This window comes from Papaver somniferum, unplaced genomic scaffold, assembly GCF_003573695.1.
Source record: "Papaver somniferum cultivar HN1 unplaced genomic scaffold, ASM357369v1 unplaced-scaffold_70, whole genome shotgun sequence".
In the NCBI taxonomy this organism is placed as follows: domain Eukaryota; kingdom Viridiplantae; phylum Streptophyta; class Magnoliopsida; order Ranunculales; family Papaveraceae; genus Papaver; species Papaver somniferum.
The window spans coordinates 2285013-2309814 of NW_020649860.1; the positions used below are offsets into that span (position 1 = coordinate 2285013).

A 24802-nucleotide genomic window follows, 5' to 3' on the forward strand; every position below is an offset into this window, starting at 1 on the left:
GTAGTATGTCACTGAAATTGAACTATCGAACCCCTTTCCTCGATCAAATAAGGAGAAAGTATAAACAAAGTAAAGATAGAAGTAAACACCACCATTAAAAATCGTACAAGCAAGAACGTTTGAGCCAGACTTAGTTATACCAGAACCAAATCCATCGTCATCCACAGAATAAGAAAGTTCCTGAATTAGTTTCAATCCCTTGCCACGATCAAATACTAGAGCAGCATAATTGAAACAACGGCTAAAAGATATCCTAGTATGCAGTGTGTTGGTGAGAAAAAAATTTGTGCTCAAAACACACATATCCATTGGAAGCATTCTAACAGACACCCTACCTTGTTGAACTTGTAATACAAGGGCATCTCTGACACTGCCTAAATTCCCAAATAAACTCGCAGTCATTTTAACAAGCACCTTCCCGTCAACATGAAGTTTAGCATCATAAACACATAAAGGGATTATCACATCTAGAAACCAAAAATTTGATGTAAGCCCAAGGCTAAAATTCAAATTCCCAAAATAATTTGGTGGTATAGCTGCATACTTACTGCGATCAAATGTGCTTCGAGAATAATCAAGACCAATATGAAGACAATCCGGACAGTTTAATTTGTTGTGAAGAACGGCTAACTCCTTCAAGTTTTCGGAATTGGTACCGTCGATATGATTCACTTCAGCAAAGAAAAATTCCTGAATGGACTCGAATTCGAAAGAATCATCGTCTTCTTCAAAGAAGTAAGAAGGAATCAGCTCTAATTCTAAAGATTCATCACTAGTGAGAACTGCAGAAGAAAAACCTAAATGAACAGAAGTTGGAATTGATTTTGCTTCTTCAGATGCAACAACACAGAGATCGTGAGAATCAGAAGGTTGATCAACGAATCCACTACTGACATCGCCAATTCCATTTGATTTAGTAGAAACTCCTTCATCAGATGACGAGCCTCCATCGAATTTCTCAAGGTGAGTAGACAAAATTTGAGAAAAAAATTCCAGCTGCTTCTGAAAATAAAATTCCATCCGCTCCTGGAAATACTCCTTTGTCAAAATTTTATCAAGTTTCTTGCTTGTTTCTACCAGCTTCAACTCATTTAAATTTGCAATTTCAGAAATTTGTTGAAGTTGTGCAGCTTCACTAAACTCTGTCATCAAATCCCTCACGGATCGAAACGGCTCTAGATACCAATTGTCATGTACCTGATGTACAATGACAAGGTTGGGGTTGATAAATTGAGGTAAACCTCTCTTAATCCCGGAGGATCAAGCCTGGAGAACAAATGTTCTATTTGGATTAATAATTTGCTTAGGTTTCCATTACAGACCACTAGCCTTATATAGCTAGGTTAAGAGTAAAGACAACTACTATTTAGTAACCTTACAAATGATAAAAGGAACAACAGTAAGCTAAGTACTAACAACCAACTCGAATATGATAAGGGCACTTCACTACAACACCGGGTACATGACATAATTTGATTGAGATAACAAAATCAATATATTAATTTAGTAGCATGTTTATGATATCCGACTACATCCTTAACCAATATGAAGTGTTTAGCTACTCATGGATTTCTTAAAACACATGAAAAATAATAAGAAGAAAAAAAAAGCAAACCCTAAGTTCAATCGTGATGATCAAATCCAAAATCGCCAAGCCCTAACTATTATTCTTCTCTTCCCAAAAGTATGATATAAGATGATAGCTCTTCTAGATAAAAATATAAATTCTCTTTTTATTGTGCCCGTGCACCAAATCCCGGTCAAAACAGCTGCAAAGACTTGCCAAAACATCAAATATCTCACGCCCAAAGTCTGGCCGTGTAAAGAAAATCAGCTCCAGCTAATGGGCCCACGAACAAGCCTGTTAAAGTCCAGCCCAAAATCTTGTTTCAACAGTCAGTTCCGCAGAACTGACAATACACCTTTTTCTTTTCCGAACGATAAACTCACGGACACATGAACCTCCATGAAGATTATTTTTCCCTGAAATTTGGTTTAGTCCAGTCGGAATCACGGACACTTCTTCCTCCGTGAAAATAAAAAGTTGCCGATTTTGGTTTTCTTCTCCCGGAAACTCACGGATATACACCACTCCGTGAAAAGATTTTTCCCCTGGATTTTCATTCTCAACCCCAGCCACCCACGTACAGTCTGGTCACCGTGAGTTTTCTGAACATCTGAGTTTTGAGAACTCAGTCGATGAGGACCTCGATTACCAGATTCTCCGTGAAAACTCAAACTATCTGAGTTTCCTAACTACAACATCTAACTTCTCCAAGACTCCCACTTCATCGTCATCATAGCTCAGCTCCCTACTCGTCAATGGCTGCAATCATCTCAACTCCATCTGCACTGCCGAACTCTGTCCGTAGTCATCTTCATCTCATGATCATCAACAAACCACCACTGCCTGTTTAGTAACTCTCAGCATATTCAAAACTCACCTCACGATAACTCCCAGTATCTCCTATCATCATCTCCAGCCATCGACCCAGCAGACTCAACTCCGTAACTGCCAAGTCCTACAGCATAACCAAACTCGATCATTAATGCGTTTTTCATCAACGTAGTCTTCACTGGAAGCAACCTCCTTCATCTCCATTAACGGCAGAGAACCACAACATCAGAACCAGTCCTCTTCTCGACTACAGCTCAACTCGAGCTTAACTCTCCCTTCTTTTATCAATTGCCAACAGCCACCTCCATTCTGAATTGATCATCAACATCACCGCGTCATTATCCGTTGAGAACCTTGTCGACTCCACCATTTTCCTACCACCACGAGCTCAGCTATTTCTTCTCCATCATCAGTTTCTCGTTCAATCCATCCATGGCAGCAGAAAACAACTCCATTCTTTCGATCATCAGTTCCATGCATGCCATCACCGTGACAGCAAACTCCATCTCTATTCTCGATGGAAACACCAAACTCCAGCTCTTCCTACCATTATATGCTGTCCACGATCTCTGCTCGATCCCCTGAGCTTCTTTGGTGATAACAGCAAGCCAAAAACCATCATCGTGAAAATTGGAGAATAAGAAAGAAGGTAATGAAGATGGTGGCGCCCCAAGTAAAACTGCAAGTGCTGTTAACACCTTTTGAAATGTGGCTGCCTCCAAGTTATTTCAGTGACTGCCTTTAGTAATTCTGTTCATTCATATATTCCTCAACTTTAACTCCTTCGATAGCCTTAACTTCTTCACACGAGGTCAGAATGACTTCGTTCTTTCGCCATTGTCTTTGTCTTTTCGTCCTCTTCAAGGTGATGTAAAGAAATCTCGGATTTGAGCTAGTTCCACTTCCTTTTGGTTAAGACGACTTCAAACACCTAAAAAACTCAAAAACAAACAAAATCAAAGCATAATGATATAAAAACTATCAAGAAAGCATAGCATTTGAGTAGCTAACTAGTGCAAATATTGCACCTATCAAATTCCCCCACACTTGGCTTTTGCTAGTCCTCGAGCAAACTACAGAAATAAACTAAGGTACAAAAACTCATTGTCGTCGAAGTCACGGTTGCACTTAGCATGTGCAACAAGCCTTTAAACCCCTAGGTGTCCCTAGCGGACGAGTTATAGTCTCGTGAGGGATTACGAGAGGTATACCCAGAAAACCTACTCCAACTTCAAAGCGTTTCAGCTTCCCAAGCACCCAAAGAGCTATGAGGACATAGAGTTTTTGCATGTTAGTAATAAGGAGTTAGAAATACCAAAGAACATATTCTCATTCTTAAATATTGAGTGAGAAATAACCACGCCATAACGAGAGATCGCGTGTTTGAGAGCGATCAATAAGCATTTCCCCTCGACTTCTGCCTCACTTAAAAGGATTTTATGATAATTTCACTCAATAAGACGGCATTTTTATAGGTCTCACATGTGTGCTGGTAGGAATGAAGAGAGAAATCCTACACACGTTGAATGGTGGGAAGGAAACCTTCCGAACTATTTCTGGAGACCCCACAAGATCGTGGGAAATAAAAGGCTTTTTCTGATGATCTATAAGAAAGGAAATCAACCACTGTAGCAAGGATGGGAGCACTTACCACCTTCACATACGATCGGCAGTGACGAAAGCACCACTCTCACAACATCCAATAGAAACGTAGTCTTCAGCTCGTCCTCTTCATCTTCTTGGTCTTCGTCTTCGGTCTTCAACTGTTGATGATAAATTCTTGAACTTCGTAGAACTTCGAAAATTCGTAACTCTTTCTCTTCAGTTCCTTGTTGCTTGAAACTTCTTCATAGATTTTTCTTCTTCCCCATGGCTTTATTAAATGAATACAAAAAGAAATACAAACCAAAATAATACAAAGAATTTCTCTTGTCTTTTTTTTTCATCTTTTCATCTTTTCATTTATTTATTTATTTTTATTTTTTTGACAAGAGAAATAACTACAAACTGAATATAAAATAAACAATGAAATTGTTATGGCCATGGGATAAGTACTTTACCGCTTGATTCTTCACAACTTGTATTGTCTTCGTATCATAAACTTCAATATAATTCCCATCTTTTGATTTTCTTCGCTCTTGTAAATAAGTCTTCAACTTGAATATAGAATTCCACTCCTTATGTGTAAGTCTTCAACATGTATATAAAAATATGCTCATTATATGTTGCTTTTCTTGGATATGAAATTTGCTCTTTTATGTATTGTTGCTTGTAAACCTCAAACGTCTTCAACTTTCCTTGTAGATTTTGATGTCGCTCCCTTGTTGATGGTGGTGGTGTTTCTATGGACCTGTTGTTGGCGAGAGAGAGAGTGGTGCTAACTGCAAATCAAACTACAAGAATGTGGTTTTCATCTATAGACGTCACCCTCATGATTGACAAAATTAGCACTCAAGAGATCAAAAATAGTGCTGAAAATGGTGTGAAGTTGGGTATCTCACCATTCTACCCGGAATTAACGTACAATGACACACACTCAAAAGAAAGCTCTTTAGTCAGCTACAAAGAAAATTTGGTTTGGTGCCTCTGTTGATTTGAAAATAGGTAGTCTCCACTAATGATTGATCAGCAACTCTAATAATGCATTTATCCCTGCTCCTCATTTGCATCACCGACACGATTAAATCCATTATTTAACACTCTAACAAGCAAGAAATCTGAAAGCAGTTCCCTAACACTTCCAAGTTCAGTTATGTCAGTCAGAATTATTTATGTAAACATACATAGAAGTATGCTAGTGACTCTAAATTCTCTACAAGCTGGAGGTTTTACGCAAAAATATACAAAATTTTGAAAAATATAGGCAAAAATCTAAAAATGTTGTAGGGCCTACGACCCATGAATGTGCGGCCCAACTAGTTATACCTAGGGTTTCCCTTACATGTATATATATGTTATTGTATCCATGTAACCCAGTTGTTGATCAATAAGAAACTCTGCCTCTTTCTCTATCATTTTCACCTTTATCACTACAAAACGTTATCAACACGAACTCTACCGTAAAGCTAAAATCTGAAATCATTGAAAAAAAATTATTTATTTATTTATTCCTACCAAAAGAACGACGCGATACCGAAAAACTGGGATGGATTCATCTTCATCAACACGGGCTATGCAATCAACATCAGGATTGTATTGAAATCGTTGAAGTCATTATCGTCAAATCAGTTAAATTTTTATTTTTGCTTTTCTCCTTATTCATTTTCTTGGTTCCAATCAACGTGATTAAGCCCTCGAGAATCTACCTCTCACTGATTCGGTACCGCTAATTTACTCTTTCCTTACTTCTGAGTCGTAGGTATTTTTAAATCTTTCTTTCCCTTACTTCTCTATTGTGTTTACATTTTATAAGTGCAATCTGCATGTTACACGTGCTTTCCTGATTGATAGATTTTATAATATGATGATCTGTTTTGGATTTTTTTGATTGAATCAATGATTTTTTTCATGTAAATGTTAATTTTGCTATTGATTCATATCATAACATGTATGTATAATGATATTATTGTCAGATCTACCATATGTTTCATATTATAATGATGCTTCTCTATTGATTCATTTAATTTCATTCTTAGAATCCGCACTGCAACTGATGGTATGTTCATGTTTGGGCGTTTCTCCGGCGTGAAACTTGAGCGGGATCCGGGGAAAAGAGAAAGAGTTCGTCGGCTGTAGTTTATCTGACTCGTCCGTTCCAACTCGCCCCAGCTGACTCGGCCGTTCCGTCCAGTCTTATCCTTGTTCCGCCATGGTAGCTGGTCGTGCACGTGCGAGATGGTTCTGGTTCTGGCTATGTATAGGTGGAACCAAAGTTTGGCAAGTTTGACCTGAGATATGTAACCACTGGTTTTTATATTGAACGAATATTTGTTGGGTTTATTTACCTGTTTTTAGAATATTAAGAATTATGATTGTTGATCATTCAGAGTTTTGGTTTTAGTGTTATTTTTTTCTCTTGAATATTATATTGGCTATAGTTGAATGGTGTCTTTTGTTTAATTGGTTGTACCAATTCAATTCCAATGTATTTATTTGGGGTTTTAGTGTTATTTTGTTCTCTTGAATATGATATTGGCTATAGTTGAATGGTGTCTTTTGTTTAATTGGTTGTACCAACTCAATTCCAATGTATTTATTTGGGGTCTAGAAGTACTTGAATACCATTATTTTGTACTTGATATTTTCTTCCCTAAAATTTGAATGTTCCGTGGGATGTAATCCACTTGCTCGACTATTAAAGAGTCGGTAGTTTCAAAAGATACATTGCAAATAAAATCACATGTATTCCAAATTTTGCGGAAGAACTCACAAAAGATGATATGAGCCAGAATATTTCCATTTCTCTACTTCATCCATGATACTAACGAACCAGTATATGTTGAAATATGACAACAAGAGAACTATCTTTAGTAATTGGTTGACATGTATAGTGAGATTCTCTTGGCCTATTGAGATAAAGAAATTTCTCAAATTAAGCTAAATGTAGCAAAATTGAAAATGGAAAGAACCCCGAAGTAATAAGGGTTAGACGTAATGACTCATATAAAGCATGTGAAAAGGGACATATATATCATGCGACAAAGATGTATTTTTCCCCAGTAGTAATGACACCAAAGTACATGTATCAGCTGAATATGGGATGAAGCTAAGATGTAATTCTAGCTCCCATCATAAACAAAAGAGTTGTAAATGCACCTAGTCATAGGTGTTGATATATACAATGTAATATGTGTATTATAGTAGCAACCAATTTTCACATCAACTTTAATGGCAATAAGAACTTTGTCGGGCCAATTGACTATCTTATTCAGTGAAATAGATCCAATATCTACACCTATGGAATGAAAACACGAGACATAAATTCTCTAAATCACTTGAGATATATTGGGTGAAATGTAATATATATTCAGTGTAAAGTACTTGAGTTGAATCCCACTTTTACTACGTAATAAGGCCACACCACTTATTAAAACTCTCAAGACCCAAACGTCTAACTCATAATTGTTTTTCTTCCACTAGCTTAAGGAATTTCAACTAGTTGTTGAACTATTTCCTTATAATGTGACCAAGGATTGGATCATCGAGCGCAACACTGCTCAAAATTTTGTTTTCAAGATAGAACAAAGACGTCACAAAATCTCTATATGTACCGAGAGATAATCACACCTTGTTAAATTCCAAAGAAACCCATGCAAATGGATATCATGTGGAACCTGACTGTGATGATAATGTAATTGATTGCATCTTTTATAGTCACTAATGTATTTGGAAGGAAACATACTTTAGAGAGACTAATGACTATAGTATTAATTTGGATTATTGAATCCATATTGACTCTGACGATGAAATGTTGGAAATTGACTCATATAGACTTTGACATAACCATAAAGGCACTTTGGTTGTGACATGATGTTTCGTTTTGAAAGGACTCATACGTACATCGTTGTGTTTGAATGGACAACACAGCGGAAAAAATATTTGAAAGAATGCAAAGTAACGGCATATCTATCAATAAGTGTTTTCTAAAGTACCAGATGCACAACCCCCTCCTCCCTCCCATTATGCTTTTAAGTAAGAGAGCATATCACTCATTTTACAAAGTCTTCAGTAAAACAGGATCGAGACCATCCTAAGATGCAAATGGTAAATAATCCATATTACAAAGATAACAATGTGAAATTTAGAAAAATATTCATGCAGAATGCGGACCATCAAATGACTTACGGCTCTGGTGAATGTTTTGACATTTTGGACTAGTTATAGTTCCCAAGAAATTTGCGTTTAAAAACTCCTAGCACATATTACACAGTACAAAGTGCAAAGGCTCACCACCCTTATTAATTCTAGAGAATTTACATCAAAAGGACTTGATGAATATTGCGTGTTTAATAGGATCAATATAGAGCATCTTATACCCAATAGGTCTCGCAGAGGCTACCATCAAAGGTTACAGATGGTGCCTAAGGAATAGGTTATGCGTACCAACCTATCTTTTATTGCTTTGGGGATATGCAATCTTACACGCATCTTACTTAATTCGTTTTTAGAACCTAATATTAGTCAACCTTTTCTACGTACTAGTTGGTAAATGGATTTAAGCCTGACATTCGTGTTCTTACACATTTTTGGTTGCACTATATATGTGCCATTATGACTCCACATCGTACTATGATGGGTCTTCAAAACTGTTAAGTAGTTATGTTGGAATGAGTTCCCAATAATTATCCGCATTTTAAAACTTTTGCCAGGAGATCTCTTACCACTAGATTTGCGGGGTTATAACTTTAATGAGACAGTCTTCCCGTCGTTAGGGGGAGATAAGAAAAATTATTTTCTAAGGGAACGACATGAATTGTCGTGGTGTGTTCCCACTGTGTCTTATATTGATTCTTGTACTCCACAAATGTAAATGTGAATTGATAAAGAATATTCGATTTTTCAGAATGTACACTGATGTTGCTAAAGTGATGAGATCACACATACCAGCTGCAAACCTACCTGCAAAGTTACAAATCCTCAATACGGGATATACACCATAGGCTAAGGTGTTGCAATTGCAGTCAGGTGGAAGTGTGGTTGGGGCCGTGGCTCCATAAAGGAAGTTGGAGAGACCACTTGGTTCGATCAATCCTTACCTAGAAAGGAATTAGGTGAGTAAGGCACAACTTATTTATATCATCGGAAATCATCTCATAAGATTGTCTCTAAATAGTCCATGAATCAAACTGGAGGACGCTCCGAAGTTTTAAATGATTCTAGAGAACAATGAAATCCTGACGGATTATGAGAATGCATATGAGTCAATGGAAGGATCATGCGTGCACAATGATGATATAATCCATAAATAGTTGCTCCAGAAGTAGAACACAATGATATCTAACCATGCTTTATTTTGATTAACTTCAAATAAATAACATATTTGGCCTACACAATCCAGGAAGAACTTAGTTCTTTGACAAATATACGGGTATTTGGTGTGGTAGTGCTAACCAACCTAGTGTAAAGCCTGTGGGACATATGTGGTTATTTGTCACAAAGTGTAGTGAGAAGAATGAGGTCTTAAAGTATAAAGAATCACCTCGTGGCGCGAGGTTTCTCACAAACCCCTGGATCGCTTACTCTTTGAAACATCATAATGTTCAGTTAATTAGTTTGCTTGGTAGTTTCAAAAGAACTTGAAACATAGTAGATGTGGTTATATCTCTAGAGATTTAGACTCAAAGATATTTGCAAAAGTGCATGATGGATTTTTGCTTCCCAAGTCGAATGACTCTAAACCAAGGAGTGTGTTTGCAGTTACACTGAAACACTCACTTATTGATTTAAACAATCAGGCGGATGTGGTATACCCGTCTAAGTGACTATTTGATTGGGAAGGGATAAACAAGTAAGGTTTCATGCCATGTGTATTAAATAAGTTCCTGATTCAGATTTATAGCTATTTATGTCGACGGTATGGACATGATAAGTACTCTTAATGGAATAAGAGATCTTACAAGTTATTTAAAATCTGAATTTGAGATGAAAATCCTTGGAAATCTCGATCTTATCTATGTTCTAAAATAGAAGACCGAGCTTGTGGTATATTATTCCACCAGTTTGCATATGTCCATTGTCAGGAAATTTAACAAGGATGTGCATTCTGCTAGCACTCCCATGATTAGTCGAGTTTCAAATGTACATAAATGACCAATTCGTCTAAAAGAAGATGACGAAGTTGGGTCGGGAGATGAACTTTCCTTATCTATAAGTATAATAGACGCATTATTGTACTTAGCATAATGTACTCGACCAAATGTTACATCCTCAATGAACTTGTTAGCTAGATATAGCTTCGCGCCAACGCAACGTCATTAGAATGGTATAGTGAATATAATCATGTGCTTAACCGTAACCATTGACATAAATTTGTTTTATCCATGCAAAGACATAAAAAGTAATGCTAACGAAAGTGTAATCCAAAGGTTGTTGATTATAAAGGAACAATAATCTCTTCTCCAACGAAAGTAATGAGGGGTAGATACGGTAGACTATTTCCTAGGTCATTACCGATATTCAGTTTCGAAAAGTACATGACTAAAGGAACAATCTGGAACAACTCTGAAAGTAATCAGGGGGATATGCCGACATCAAGGGGAGGATCCAAGGATATGATGTCGACATAATTTACTTCGAAATTGAAGATGTGTTGTACTCTTTTTCCCTTCGATCGAGAATAGTTTTTCCCAAAGGGTTTTGTTACTCGAAAAGGTTTTTAGCGAGACAACACTAAAAACATCAAGTATGTTGAACGTTGAAGACATAAAGATCGCGTTAATACTACTGAAAATATCTGAATCAAATAAATGAAACGTGATAGTATGTTAAGCAACGTAACTTAAAGAATCAACAACAGGGTCTTATAAATATTCAATTCACCAAAGTAAAGTGTGATAAACTCCTTTTGAATGCATTAAACTAATGAAAATTGTCTGTCATTAGGGGGAGCATCTAATGGTGTGTTGCACTATTTTCCTTCGCCGAGGTTGTTTTGACTCAGCACGGTTTTTAATGAGACAACAACAAAACACCGGGAATGTAATTTCCCAGCTAAGGCTATTTTCTTTACCACGAGGATTTTCTGCCTTAAGAGTTGTGAAATAACTAGTTGTTGATGGTGGACTTTAGTTCAGGGTTAAGGTTGTAAAACCTCGCATTTAATAGGCCGTCACTCTGCAAAAAGACAAAGCCATGTAAAAGTCATGAGTGTTCAACCTCTTCACTGGCGCATTTATTGAGCAACTCAATATTTCCTCATGAAATTTATCCAGAATGGTGCATGTAGCAACAATCCCAGATATTCTGTAAAAAATTTTGCACCTTGCATGTATTACTCAGTTAATATAAGTTTCTTTGAATGCTTTATGTGCTATGTTCCCCGGCTGAACCTTTAATGTTGATATGGCATGACAATTTGTGTTCACTCGCAGCAGAGTAGCACGAATTTCCAAGTATCAAGGTTAAGGTCTTTGCATAAAGTATTTAATCAGAAAGCATACTGCTCTCTGCCAATGAACTTAAAGGACTCCGTGTCAACACATAGAATTCAATCAATTTTGTGATAATTCACAAGATTCAGATATTGCTCTGACTAATTTGCAAAAATTAGGGTTGTGCGCCCTGCGCAGTATATTAGACCTTGCCAGTCGAAATTAAGCCTAGGCGGACTAGGTAATTAATTCGCCATGTATTAGTAGGTGCAAAATCCTACCTAAAATCAGAAAAGAAGGAATAAAAGAAGCCGCGGAATAGGAGCAGCAACAAAGGAAGGTGTGGCCATAGGCCAGCCGTCGCCACTTGTAAGTGGTCACACCCCATGTTGCTCAACCGGCCCCTATTTCCTGTCGACCAATCAAGTCGCCTTAAACCCGCCACACACACATGAGTTGTAGCTGGGCCCATACTTGTCGGCCCTATTTTCATCGACCAATCAGGTCGCTTTAAATCCGCCACACGCACACCATAAGTGTGGCCACGCCCATGCTTGGTCGGCCCCTCTTTTTCGACCAATCAGGTCGCTCTAAACCTGCCACAGTATCAAAAGAGGCAAAGTTGCGCCGGATGGTCATGATGCCAAATTGGCTTCCCAAAAGCCGCGCCAACATGCTAATTGGCATTCCAAACATGCCAAACGTGTCTTTCCGCTCCGGTGTGCTAGTGGCATGCCAAACATGCCAAATGTGCCACTTTGCCCAGTAGCATGCCAAAAATGCCAAACGTGCCACTTTGCCGCAGTAGCATGCCAATCGTGTCAACATGCCATAAATAGTGTGCCAACGTGCTAATCCACTCCTTGTTCGTGGCCAAACGCCATAACATATTCCAATTAGGGTATTCTAAACGGCTCTGTCTTAGTGGCATTAGTCGAAACCCTAATTTCCAGTCGTGGCTCAATTACGCTACTTTGGCCCTACAACATGCCACGAGCCATGTGGGACCCGTCAAACCCTATAATGGTGCCATTCTATAATCACCCGTGGTCATCCTTGCGCCTTGTGGTTATTCCCATATTATGGCCTGCCATAGTTCCTTTGATGTGGCCATGACACCGATTACATAAAGCGCCACTGTATCGCGGCCATGCCGTACGCTAATTGCGGTTTCGATATGCCAAACCCTAATTTAGCCAAAGTTGCCACGCCAACTAAGTCAAGTGATTTTCCTAAGGCCTTAAGTTTGATATAGAAACAGGGCAAATGTTTCCAGAGCCATATTTGGGTCTAACACCAATATGCCAAAGTAGTTGTCGTGGCTACGCCATGCGCCACTATGCCACTGGCATGCCGTTACATGCCACTATGCCATTGGCATGTGCCAATGACTCCACTGTGCTACCATCAGGCGCCAACAGAATGTGGCCATAATCAATGGACACCCTTTCTCATGAGTTACAATCTCATCCGTTCAAATTTTCCACCGAATTGACAGGCCTGTGGAAAGTCTTAGGCGACCAGCCAAGGCAAGCCTAAATAGCATCGCGTGCTATCTTCCTGCGGTAAGTCTTCTGACTTTGAATTGCCACACATAGGAAACTGATACACGTTTTCCACGAAAACACTCGAGACATCAAACATGTCACAAACTGGGGGATGCTCATCGGGGTATTGGTATGGCGGTTTACAGTGTGCGGTGTGCAACAAGCCCATTACAAGAAAATGTCAGAAAGCAGGGCAGTTAGTGGCGGCAAGAAGTAGTGGGTGTAAACCAACCCGTCTCCTTCATAGTGGGAACGTGGTCTCTGGCATTTACGCATTACCCCACTTCTCCATCACTCAATTATTCCCACTTTCTACGAGATCATGGTGCATTCAATATGACTTGTATAAACAGGTTCTACCTATTTCAACCAAAAAACAAGTTTTGGTGGGAACAACAACACAGTATCCAGAAAAATACCAAAGAACTGATAGCTTTCATTCCGCAAGCCAGTTCCAAATTCTGATACAAGTCATAAAATAACCACACCTCCAGAATTAACCATTCTGGTCTCAACACCTTCTTCGCTTCCCTCCCTAAGACCAACCCTTCTCCTTCATTTTGTGACCGAAGCAAGACTGGAACGGCCATTTCTTGGTTTGGGCCAGAATTGTACAGATTGATCTCTCGAATCTAAATTACTCCCGTGCAGTGCATTGGTTTTAGGTTTAGATTTGTTTCTCATCCACACACCCAAATTTACCAAAACCAGCAGAAACAGTTTCTACCCATAAACAACTGGCGACCACAGTGGGAGATTAATCTCTCGGTTGTAAAACAATTTCCAATTTTAAATTTCATTTTTTCAATCCCAATTTCAAGATGGTAGAGATCAAATCCGGATCAGCAACAATCCATGATGCCACCAGCACTGAGAACGTCCTTGGTATCAACGTCCCTTCCAGTGGCATCAATGTACCACATGTTAGCATGATCAGCACCAGCGGCATAGGAAACATCCCCTCAGGCGTTACACCTCCGATCACCAGGGCCAGAGTCGCTGCCGCCACCCCCAATATTTCTTCAAGCGTGACGCCCCCAGTTGTCACCATCGTCGCCGCCACTACACCATCGGGACGAGAGACTGGAGGAACCAGAGGAGGCCAACCCCCTATCACCATTGCTGATTTGATGGAAAGACAGGAAGTTCTTGATAAAGCTCAGACGGACATGGATTCAACTCAGAAGGAGGTGCTTACTTTCCTCAAGACACTAACAGCGGTTACCGCAGGAACCACGCCGACCAGAGCCAATGAGGAGCACTTTTAATACCCCTGACACCAGTACCTCAGCAGGGCGCACCCTTGTAAATGAAGAGTCCCGCCCATTAGAGAGGAATCAACCATCCAATTTCGTCACACGTGAAGATTTGGAATGACTTCTCCGAAATCGAGACAGAGAAAACCCGGTGGACATGCACCAGCATCAACCTCCGTATCCTCCTGATGTGCAAAGAGTTCCTCTTCCGAGGGGATATTCTTCTCCTCAATTCTCCCTTTATGACGGTACTAGTAATGCGCGTGAACATATCTCTCGATTTTTAGAATCCTTGGGTGAGCACGAATACAATCATGTCCTCCGCTTGAAAGAATTTTCAAATTCACTTACTGGAAGAGCGTACACCTGGTACAACAACATTGCACCAAACAGCATACGCAACTGAGATGGTTGCAGCTTTCTACAAGAAATATTTCTTTGTGTCTGAGAAAATCACCTTTTCAGACTTAGGAAGGATGTTCCAACGAAACAATGAACATCCAAATGATTACGTCAAAAGATTCAGAATTCAGGCACTGGATTGTCACGACCCAAACGTGACTGGGGAACAATTGGTGGAGTCCTACATAAATGGCATGGTTCCCATTTACCACGCCTTATTGGAGAATCTATGCTTCCAGACATTCTCTGAACTTCATGAAGCCGCTAAGCGGTCGGCCACAACAGCACCATCATTGTTAGAAAGAACCAGGCCGTCCAAGAGTGAAGACGCACGCGAAACTCGAAGAAACATACGCCTCGTCAACAAGCAATATAACACTGGCCCCTCCGTAAGCGTGGTGGGTGAAGGGGGAAAAAGGAAAGCTTCAGCAGCAGAACAACCACCCAAGCGTGCAGCACCAGCACATCAGGCGGCTCCACCTTGAAAGGCTGCGACTAAAGCTCATGTGGAACACCAAGAAGCCGGAGAAGCTTCCCTGGATTTCCCTTTCTAAATCGAGGAGTTAATTGAACTTCTGGAAGCATGGATTCAAGATGATGCCATCAAGCTACCTCCTATCAGGCGTTCGCCGACTGGAGAGGAAATGGCAAATCCCAAGTATTGCCGCTACCACAGGTTCGTCCATCACCTAACCAATGAATGCAATAGATTGAAATGCATCTTCAAGGAGAAGGTGGAGGCGGGAGAACTTCAACTAGGCAATGAGGGAGTTCACATAGATCCTCTTCCAGTCAGGAGCTGTATGTTTCTCGGGGACTGTGTCCACAAGACAGTGCAGTCCATGATGCAACGTGTGTGTGAAATCCTCTATTTCTCCAAAGCGCAGCGTCAAGGTATATTTACAGCCCTCAACCGCGTCGTGTCGGGCAGGCGACTCTTTTCTGTCGAAGAAACTGCTCCCAAATCCCAACCTCTCTCGGGAAACAGCGTTGGAAAGTGTAACTGGGGACTGTTGACCACTGCTCACCTGAAGGATATCGAGTTTGATAGCGCACTAATCGACGCGGCCTCTGACTTCAATACTGTTACTGTCAAGACTTTGAGATCTGCGGGGGTTTCAAAGCAAGAGGCTACTCACTCCCCAATTGTGGTCAAAAACCCAGAAGGAGAAGCAATGAATGCTTACGGTTATATCAATCTCGAAATCAAGGTGGGAGATGCTTTAACACACGGAAAATTCCATATTGTCAAAGAATGCCCAAATTATGACATGATTCTGGGGCGCTCGTGGGTGCATAACAATAAAGCAAAATTAGGAATATGTCCGGTGTCCGTACCTGAAAGAATTTCCAACAAGCCGTCCGACCCTGAGGACTACATGCTACCATATCTACAAATTTCCAATGTAACCCAGCTGCCTGGAGAAATCCCATCGACGTACATATGCGGATTTCGGACACAAGTAAGTCTCATCGAACAACCCTTTCTGCAACCAGTCACTTCTCCTCCCGTCCAGGCCTGGGGACTAGATCCAATTATCAACCCGGGCGTCATTGGAAGATGTGAATGGGATGCCGTCCCCTTCAAGTGTTTCATCAAAAGTTTGGAAGTCGTCTTAGTCAACAATAATGGATCCAAGAATCAAATAGCGGCGCAACATCAAAACTCATTCCAAGTTGGAGACATGGTAGTGAAAGTTTCCGCTCAGCCTCCTTCGTCTGACTCCACAGACGAACCATACCTAGTAGCAGAAGTTATTTTGGGAGGCTACTTCAAGCTCATCAACACGGACAAGTTAGACGGCATAGTAATACATGCCCGGTGGCTCAAACCCTTCAAAGTCTAAAAGTCACGCCACCTCTTGCCTCAAAATTCTTCTTAGTATTTTCTTCAGTAATTTTCCTCTTCATGCAATATTTGTAATTCCTTCAAAATGATTGCACTGTTTGCATTCATAATTAGGGTTTCGATTTTAATTAAAAGTATCTTTCTTTCAAAAATAAGTTTTCCTAAATCTAAAAGGGAAAAGCACCAAGTAAATTCAAACCCTCACAAAGCCATTACCCATCAATTCGAAACCAGAAAAAATCAAACCCTACAAGAAATATCTTATTCAAAAAGTACTGAAGAGAAGAATATGCAAGGAAGAAGATCAGCAAGTGATGGCATAAGAACATCTGGCTTCAACTTTCTCCTGAAGAGGTTTCTCTACTTCTCGCGACGTGTTTCCCGGCTTGTGGCAGCTCACACTTCTACATACTCAGGCGGCATGCTACAGACATCCTGTGTAATTTTCAAGAGAAAATCCGATAAAAGGTTGGTGAAACCCTTAACTATTGCTACTGTTTCCCCTGTTTTGAGTTACGGTTTCCAACGGCATACAGAGGCGTTATTGTGGAAGTAGCCGGGATGTGACGCGCCATCTAGCATTATTGTTGCGTTATTTATGCGTTTTGACTTTTTATCCGCTGAATCGCTCTGGAAGAATGGAAGAACTTGTTTTTCGCAAAAGGGGTTTTGGGATTCTTTCGGAGATTTTATTCATTCATCCAATTAAAGATATGAAATTATCAAAACAACATGAATGAAAGAATATTACTTGGTGAAGCATGGCTCCTGTCACATGAACAAAAAAAAAACTGAAGTATCAAAAGCATCTACAAGCTACGAAAAGATTGTTTTCTACAGAAGGAAATGACAGAATGAAAACTAGTTATCAATGTCAACGCCTGCTTCAGAGCCTTCTCCAAAGCCCTCTCCAGAGACTGCCTCAACATCCTCTCCAGCGGCTGCTTCAGCGCCTTCTCCAAATCCCTCTTCAACGGCTGCCTCAGCGTCCTCTCCAACGGTAGTTTCGGCATCCCCTCCAGAAGCCATTTCAGTCTCTTTCTTTTGGGCCGCACCAACATCCTTATCAGAAACTGCTCCAACATCCTCTTGAGGATACTCTGGTTCATCAACATCATAGTCGAGGATTACGATACCGTCATGAATAGGGTAATTGAACTTGCTCTCTCCCGGAGGTTTCTTAGGCTCGATCCTTCGCCGCTTCAGTCGAGCAGCGAATCTTTCAGCCCTGGCACTGGGTTGCTGAGATGCTTCACCACACTGAGACTTGACGTGATGGAACGTTTCATCATGTCTCCACTTCTCCTTCATGTCAACCGAAGCCATGAAAGCTTGAGCACGCGTCCGAACAAGGTGTAGATGAGTGAGAGGCATACCTTGTATAAGCCGACCAGCCTCACGGAACAAAGGATCGATTTTATCTAATACCTCCTCAGAAGCAGAAACCCAGAGTTTGTCAACTTCAAAACTTTTCTCCGAAGAATTGGAAGAATAACCATTAGGAGTTCCCATCATATACTGCAGGAAAGTACTATGTCAACATCGATAACCTACATAATGAAAGGAGACAAAAGGAAAACTGCAAGAAGATATGGAGCAATACCTAAAAGAGATGAACAAAATCCTGTGGTGATCGATATGAAAAGAAAAGCTCGGGGTACTCTTTTATATCACACAAACTGATCAAACTTGAAAAAGAAAACTCTCTACCTGACGTACATGAAGGCTCTAGCTATGGGATATCAGATGATTAGATACTTATTTATCTTAGATGATTGACTCATCCGGGATGCTGACGAAAAAAACTTGCCACCGCAAAATCAAATCCGACGAAGCAAGGATAAAAGGATGTGCGACACCCTTTATGTATGCACGGTGCCTTGGGAGTCTCGGTAGGAAAAGGAATCCGCTTTGGATTCAGTCATGCCCAAATCAGCGCCAACGCTCCAGGACTCAAAGCTCTACTGCCGAGCCAACACTAATACTCCGTGATGCATACTTTTGTGGCCTAACCAGCACCATGCTTCATGTCACCAGCACCGTATACGAGCCGGGAGTACGCCAGCGTTCCAATCCGCTAGCGAAAAGACCATAGACTACTCGTGCCTCTTGCCAAGGTCAGCCAAATTTTCCCTGGAAAACTCCGCATGTTTTGCCTTTTGGTTTCATCCTTGTATGTCACCATCTCATGCTTACCCCGCAACAATGCCACTGTTACGCGCTAAGCAGGGGACTTAATGTTGATGTTGGTTTTTAGTTCAGGGTTAAGATTGTAAAACCTCGCATTTAATAGGCCATCACTCTGCAAAAAGACAGAGCCATGTAAAAGTGATGAGTGTTCAACCTCTTCACCGGCGCATTTATTGAGCAACTCAATATTTCCTCATGAAATTTATCCAGAATGGTGCATGTAACAACAATCCCAGATATTCTGTAAATTTTGGCACCTTGCATGTATTACTCAGTTACTATAAGTTTCTTTGAATGTTTTTTGTGATATGTTCCCCGGCTGAACCCTTAATGTTGATATGGCATGAAAATTTGTGTTCACTCGCAGCAGAGTAGCACGAATTTCTAAGTATCAAGGTTAAGGTCCTTGCATAAAGTATTTAATCATATATTACCCTTAATGTTGATACTGCTCTCTGCCAATGAACTTAAAGGACTATGTGTCAACACATAGAATTCAATCAATTTTGTGATAATTCACAAGATTCAGATATTACCCTGACTAATTTGCAAAAATTAGGGTTGTGCGCCATGCGCAGTATATTAGACCTTGCCTGTCGAAATTAAGCCTAGGCAGACTAGGTAATTAATCCACCACGGATTAGTAGGTGCAAAATCCTACCTAAAATCAGAAAACAAGGAATAAAAGGAGACGCGGAATAGGAGCAGCAACAAAGGAAGGTGTGGCCATGCCATAGGCCAGCCGGCGCTACTTGTAAGTGGCTACACCCCATGTTGCTCAACCAGCCCCTATTTCCTGTCGACCAATCAGGTCGCCTTAAACCCGCCACACGCACATGAGTTGTGGTTGGGCCCATACTTTCCGTCCCTATTTCCATCGACCAATCAGGTCGTGCTTTGAATCTTCCACACGCACTCCAGAAGTGTGGCCACGCCCATGCTTGGCCGTCCCCTCTTTTTCGATCAATCAGGTCGTTCTAAACCTGCCACAGTATTAAAAGAGGCAAAGTTGCGCCAGATGGTCACGATGCCAAATTGGCTTCCCAAAAGCCATGCAAACATGTTAATTGACATGCCAAACGTGTTGTTCCGCTCCGGCGTGCTAGTGGCGTGCCAAACATGCCAAACGTGCCATTTTGCCGCAGTAGCATGCCGAACATGCCAAACGTGCCACTTTGTCGCAGTAGTATGCCAATCGTGTTAACTTGCCATAGATAGTGCGCCATCGTGATATCCCACTCCTTGTTCATGGACAAGCGCCATAACATATTCCAATTAGGGTATTCTAAACGGCTCTACCTTAGTGGCATTAGTCGAAACCCTAATTTCCAGTCGTGGCCCAATTACGCTACTTTGGCCCTACAACATGTCACGAGCCATGTAGGACCCGTTAAACCCTAAAAATGGCGTCATTCTCTAATCACCCATGGCCATCCTTGCACCTTGTGGTTATTCCCATATTATGTCCTTCCATAGTTCCCTTGATGTGGCCATGGCACCGATTGCATAGAGCGCAACCGTGTCGTGGCCATGCCTACGCTAATTGAGGTTTCGATATGTCAAACCCTAATTTAGCTAAAGTTGTCACGCCAACTAAGTCAAGTAATTTTTCTAAGGCCTTAAGTTTGATATAGCAACAAGGCCAATGTTTCCAGATCCATATTTGGGTCTAATGCCAATATGCCAAAGTAGCTGTCGTGGCTACGCCAGGTTCCACTATGCTACTGGCATGTCGTTACATGCCACTACGCTATTGTCATGTGTTAATGACGCCACTGTGCTACCATCAGGCGCCAACAGAATGTGTCCATAATCAATGGCCACCCATTCTCATGAGTTACAATCTCAGCCGTCCAAATTCGCCACCGAATTGACAGGCATGTGGCAAGTCTTAGGCGACCATCCAAGGCACGCCTAAATAGTATTGTATGCTATCTTCCTACGGCAAGTCTTCTGATATTGACTTGCCACACATAGCAAACTGCTACACGTTTTCCACGAAAACACTCGAGACATCAAACATGTCACAAACTGGGGGATGCTCATCAGGGTATTGGTCTGGCGGTTAGTGCGGCGTGCAATACGCCCATTACAAGAAAGTGTCAGAAAGAAGGGCAGTTAGTGGCGTCAAGAAGTAGTGGGTGTAAGCTAACTCGTCTCCTTCATAGTGGGAACGTGGTCTCTGGCATTTACGCATTACCCCACTTCTCCATCACTCAATCATTCCCACTTTCTACGAGATCAGGGTGCGTTCAATATGACTTGTATAAATAGGTTCTACCTATTTCATCCAAGAAAAATTTTTGGTGGGAACAACAACACAGTATCCAGAAAAATACCAAAGAACTGATAGCTTTCATTCCGCAAGCCAGTTCCAAATTCTGATACAAGTCATAAAATAACCACACCTCCAGAATTAAGCATTATGGTCTCAACACCTTCTTCGCTTCCCTCCCTAAGACCAACCCTTCTTCTTCATTTTGTGACTGAAGCAAGACTGGAATGGTCATTTCTTGGTTTAGGCCAGGATTGTACAGATTGATCTCTCGAATCTAAAGTACTCTCGTGCAGTGCATTTGTTTTAGGTTTAGATTTGTTTCTCATCCATACACCCAAATTTACCAAAACCAGCAGAACAGTTTTTACCCATAAACACTAGTCCACATCAACAGAGCAGTATGATCATCTATAACGGATCACCTTTACTTGCATCTTTCACGTTGTACTCTTTTCCCTTCGTCGGGGTTTTGTCCCACCGGGTTTTTCCTTGTCAAGGTTTTAATGAGGCAACATATTCGAGTCGAACTATATTCTAAGTTTGCTTAATATTGTACTCTTTTTCTTTAGTTCAGGTTTTGTCCCTCTGGCTTTTCCTGATAAAGTTTTAACGAGACAATTAACTTAGACTCATTGGTCTTTGAAGATCGTATTGCATGTGATGAACTACATGTAAAGTACGAGACAACATGTGAAGTATTACATGTGAATAGTTATACCAAGGTTTTGTCCCACTGGGTTTTTCCTTATAAAAGTTTTAATGAGGCAATTGATTTCAGCACAAGTCATCAAGGAGAGGACAACATTTGAAGAACTATATTCGAAGCACTCTATGTGAAGCACTGCATACGGAGTTCTATTGGATCGCACAAGGGGGAGTGTTTTAGGGCCTACGTCCCAACTAGCTATACCTGGGGTTTCCCTTACATGTAATGTAACCCAGCTGTTTATCAATAAGAAACTCTACCTCTTTCTCTATCATTTTCACCTTTATCACTACAAAAAAAAAAACTCTATATGCAAAATACTCCCCCACACTTAAAGTTCACATTGTCCTCAATGTGCAAAACTGAAAATTCTGAATTCTGACGTAGCAGCAGATATAACACGAAAACTGTACAAATTGGTAATGAGTTTGGCAAAACACCATTTCACAAAAGTTGTTCGCCTACGTCTTTTCTACACAGTGTCAAAAGGGCACAGTGTTTCGATAAACGGTCTGACAGTTATGGTCTCTGTACTGAACTACGTGCAGTCTGAATTTTTCTGACGAAAAGGGATTCGTCAAAATTTACTTCAAAATAGATTCCGGACTCTACGAAATTAAATGTGGGGATGAAAATATGATATCAAAATAATAAAAACTAAAAATAAAAGGTATCAAGATACAAAACCTATGGGTTTCCTCCCATTAGCGCTTGGTTTAACGTCGTCAGCCCGACTGTAGACTCTTTGGCTACTCCTTAGCCTGCGTCTAAGACATTAGCATGAATATCCGAATGAAAATCTCTAGGATACCGCATTGCTCCAAAAATATTGAAGCGGATCTTTTCATCATCAAATTCTATAGTGAGCGTTCCTTTGTCAACATCAATAACGGTTTTGACCGTTTTCATGAAAGGCCTCCCCAATAACAGCGGTATAGATGCATCAGACCAGCTATCCATTTCCAATACACAGAAATCAGCTGGAAATACGAGTTGATTCACCTGCACAAGCACATCTTCAATAATACCTCTAGGGTAAACATTAGTACGATCATCTAGTTCAAGAACAATACGGGTTTCTTTCAAAGAACCCAAATTCAAAGACTCATAAATAGATGCGGGCATAACATTAACCGATGCTCCTAAATCAAGCATGGCTTTTCCAAACCTTTTATTACCAAACACAACAGGTATATCGTAACTACCGGGGTCCTTGCATTTAGGTGGAAGATTCTTTTGGAGGATAGCAGAAACGTTTTCCCCCACACTCATAACCTCATTACCGGTTAGTCGTTTCTTCTTGGTGCATGGGTATTTTAAAACTCTTGCGTACTTAGGAACCTGCCTAATTGCATCTATCAGCGGGATATTCACATGAATGTTTTTTAATATATCTAATATCTCCTTGTCTTGTTCCACTTTTTTAGCATTATCGAACCTGCGAGGAAAAGGTAAAGGAGAAACATAAGTTGAAACAAGAGGTTTAGAGTTTGTTTTAGGTACCTCATCGGTTTGGGAAGAGTCGGTAATCTCTTTCTCCAAAACCGGCACCTTGGGATCTTTGCTTTTCTCAGCATCTTCCGGTTACCAATTCTCAATGTCATAGCATTAACAATTTCTCTAGGAGTAATAGGTTGAGAAGGGAGTTTCCCACTATTCTGCGTCTCCAAAAGGTTCAATCTACCTGTCATGGTGCTCATTTGTGTCTGCAACTCCTTGATTGCACCATCAGTCGTTTGCTGATTTTTTTTGCACCATTGTGGTTAGATTCTTCATCATAGCAAGCATCTCTGATGATTCTGAGTTCTGCGCATGTTGTGGTTGTTGTTGGAAACCACCAGGGCGATTAAAAACTGGCCTGGAGCTGCTGCTTACTTGTACGCATAGCTGAAATTTGAGTGATATCTCCATCCTGGATTGTAAGTGTTGGAAAAGGGATCATACCTTTGTCTCTGCTGATTCGGGAATACTACATTCACTTGTTCAGCTTCTTTTTCATAAGAGAGAATGATTACTACGGCCATTTGTTGCATCTTCTTCTCCATATTACCAATATGGATCTAAGTGCGGTGAAGAAGTAACCTCATTAACCCTTCGACTCATTGACACACCTCTTGTGTTGATTTGCTGTGTATTTGCAGCCATATTCTCGATCAATTCAGTCGCTTCTTCGATGGTTTTGTTTGTCAAATCACCACCACTAGCTGCATCGATAAGATTTCTCTCGGATTGGAGCAAACCATCGTAAAAATATTGCACTATGATTTGCTCAGAGATTTGATGATGTGGGCAGCTCGCTAACAACTTCTTGTACCGTTCCCAGTAGTCGTAAAGAGTCTCACTAGTAATTTGTTCAATCCCACTAATTTCTTTACGAATAATTGCTGCTTTAGAGGAGGGAAAGTACTTTTCTAAAAATACTTCTTGCATCTCGTTCCATGTTGTGATACTTCCAGGTGGAAGACCATAAAACCATTCTTCTGTAGAATCAATCAAAGAGAATGGGAAAGCTGTCAATAAATCTCTTCCTTGATCAGTTCCAGTTGGCTTCAAACTTGTCAAGCTATGTTGAAACAGTAGTACATGACGATTTGGATCGTCTACTGGAAGCCTTTGAACTTCGGTAACCAATGAATCAACTGAGATTTGAGCTCAATTGAATCTTCCAAGTTGGCACACAACTTTTGTTGATCAAACGATGGGGATGTCAGATCTTTGAGTATCCTCTTGGGAGGTGGAGGTGGTGGAGCGCCGCCATTTCCCTGGTTCCCCTGGTTACCAGTGTTTTGGTTGTTCGTTCTGCCAACCATCTCTTCTTGTTGTGATTTTCGAGGTTCTTGTAGTATTGTTCCTCTGCAAGTTGAAATTCCGCACAGTTGGTAATCCCAACGTTTGGATGCCAGAGATCAAGTACCTGAAACAAGATTCTCAAAAACAAAATTAAAAACTAAAAATAAGAAATCTAAAAAAAAATAACAATCATTTATGCCTCCCCGGCAGCGGCGCCATAATTTGGTCGGTTCTCAACCGATGCAAAAATAATTTAAGTTCTTTCATTTCACAATTATAAATAACAGTATAGTTAGAACAGATTCTTTCCACAAAGAGATATGGGTTGTTATTCGTAATTGAAAACTTAAGTAACCT

The 24802-nt window shown here is 40.5% G+C and overlaps 1 protein-coding gene across 1 annotated transcript; it reads right to left on the reverse strand.

Moving 5' to 3' along the window:
• Positions 1-22411: 22411 nt before the first annotated feature.
• On the reverse strand, positions 22412-23355 carry LOC113344002. Its single transcript, XM_026588063.1, has 2 exons — positions 23207-23355; positions 22412-23093 (listed from the first exon to the last, which is right to left on the reverse strand). Exons 1-2 carry the CDS (start codon positions 23353-23355, stop codon positions 22412-22414), a joined length of 831 nt encoding a protein of 276 aa, XP_026443848.1.
• Positions 23356-24802: the final 1447 nt, after the last annotated feature.

Excerpts from the sequence above, each read along its gene's own strand:
- LOC113344002 (XM_026588063.1), bottom strand. The coding sequence starts at position 23,355 with ATGAGCACCATGACAGGTAGATTGAACCTTTTGGAGACGCAGAATAGT. Across the intron at positions 23,094-23,206 it reads AGAAAAGCAAAGATCCCAAG|GTTCGATAATGCTAAAAAAG; the intron begins GTGCCGGTTTTG and ends TTTTCCTCGCAG.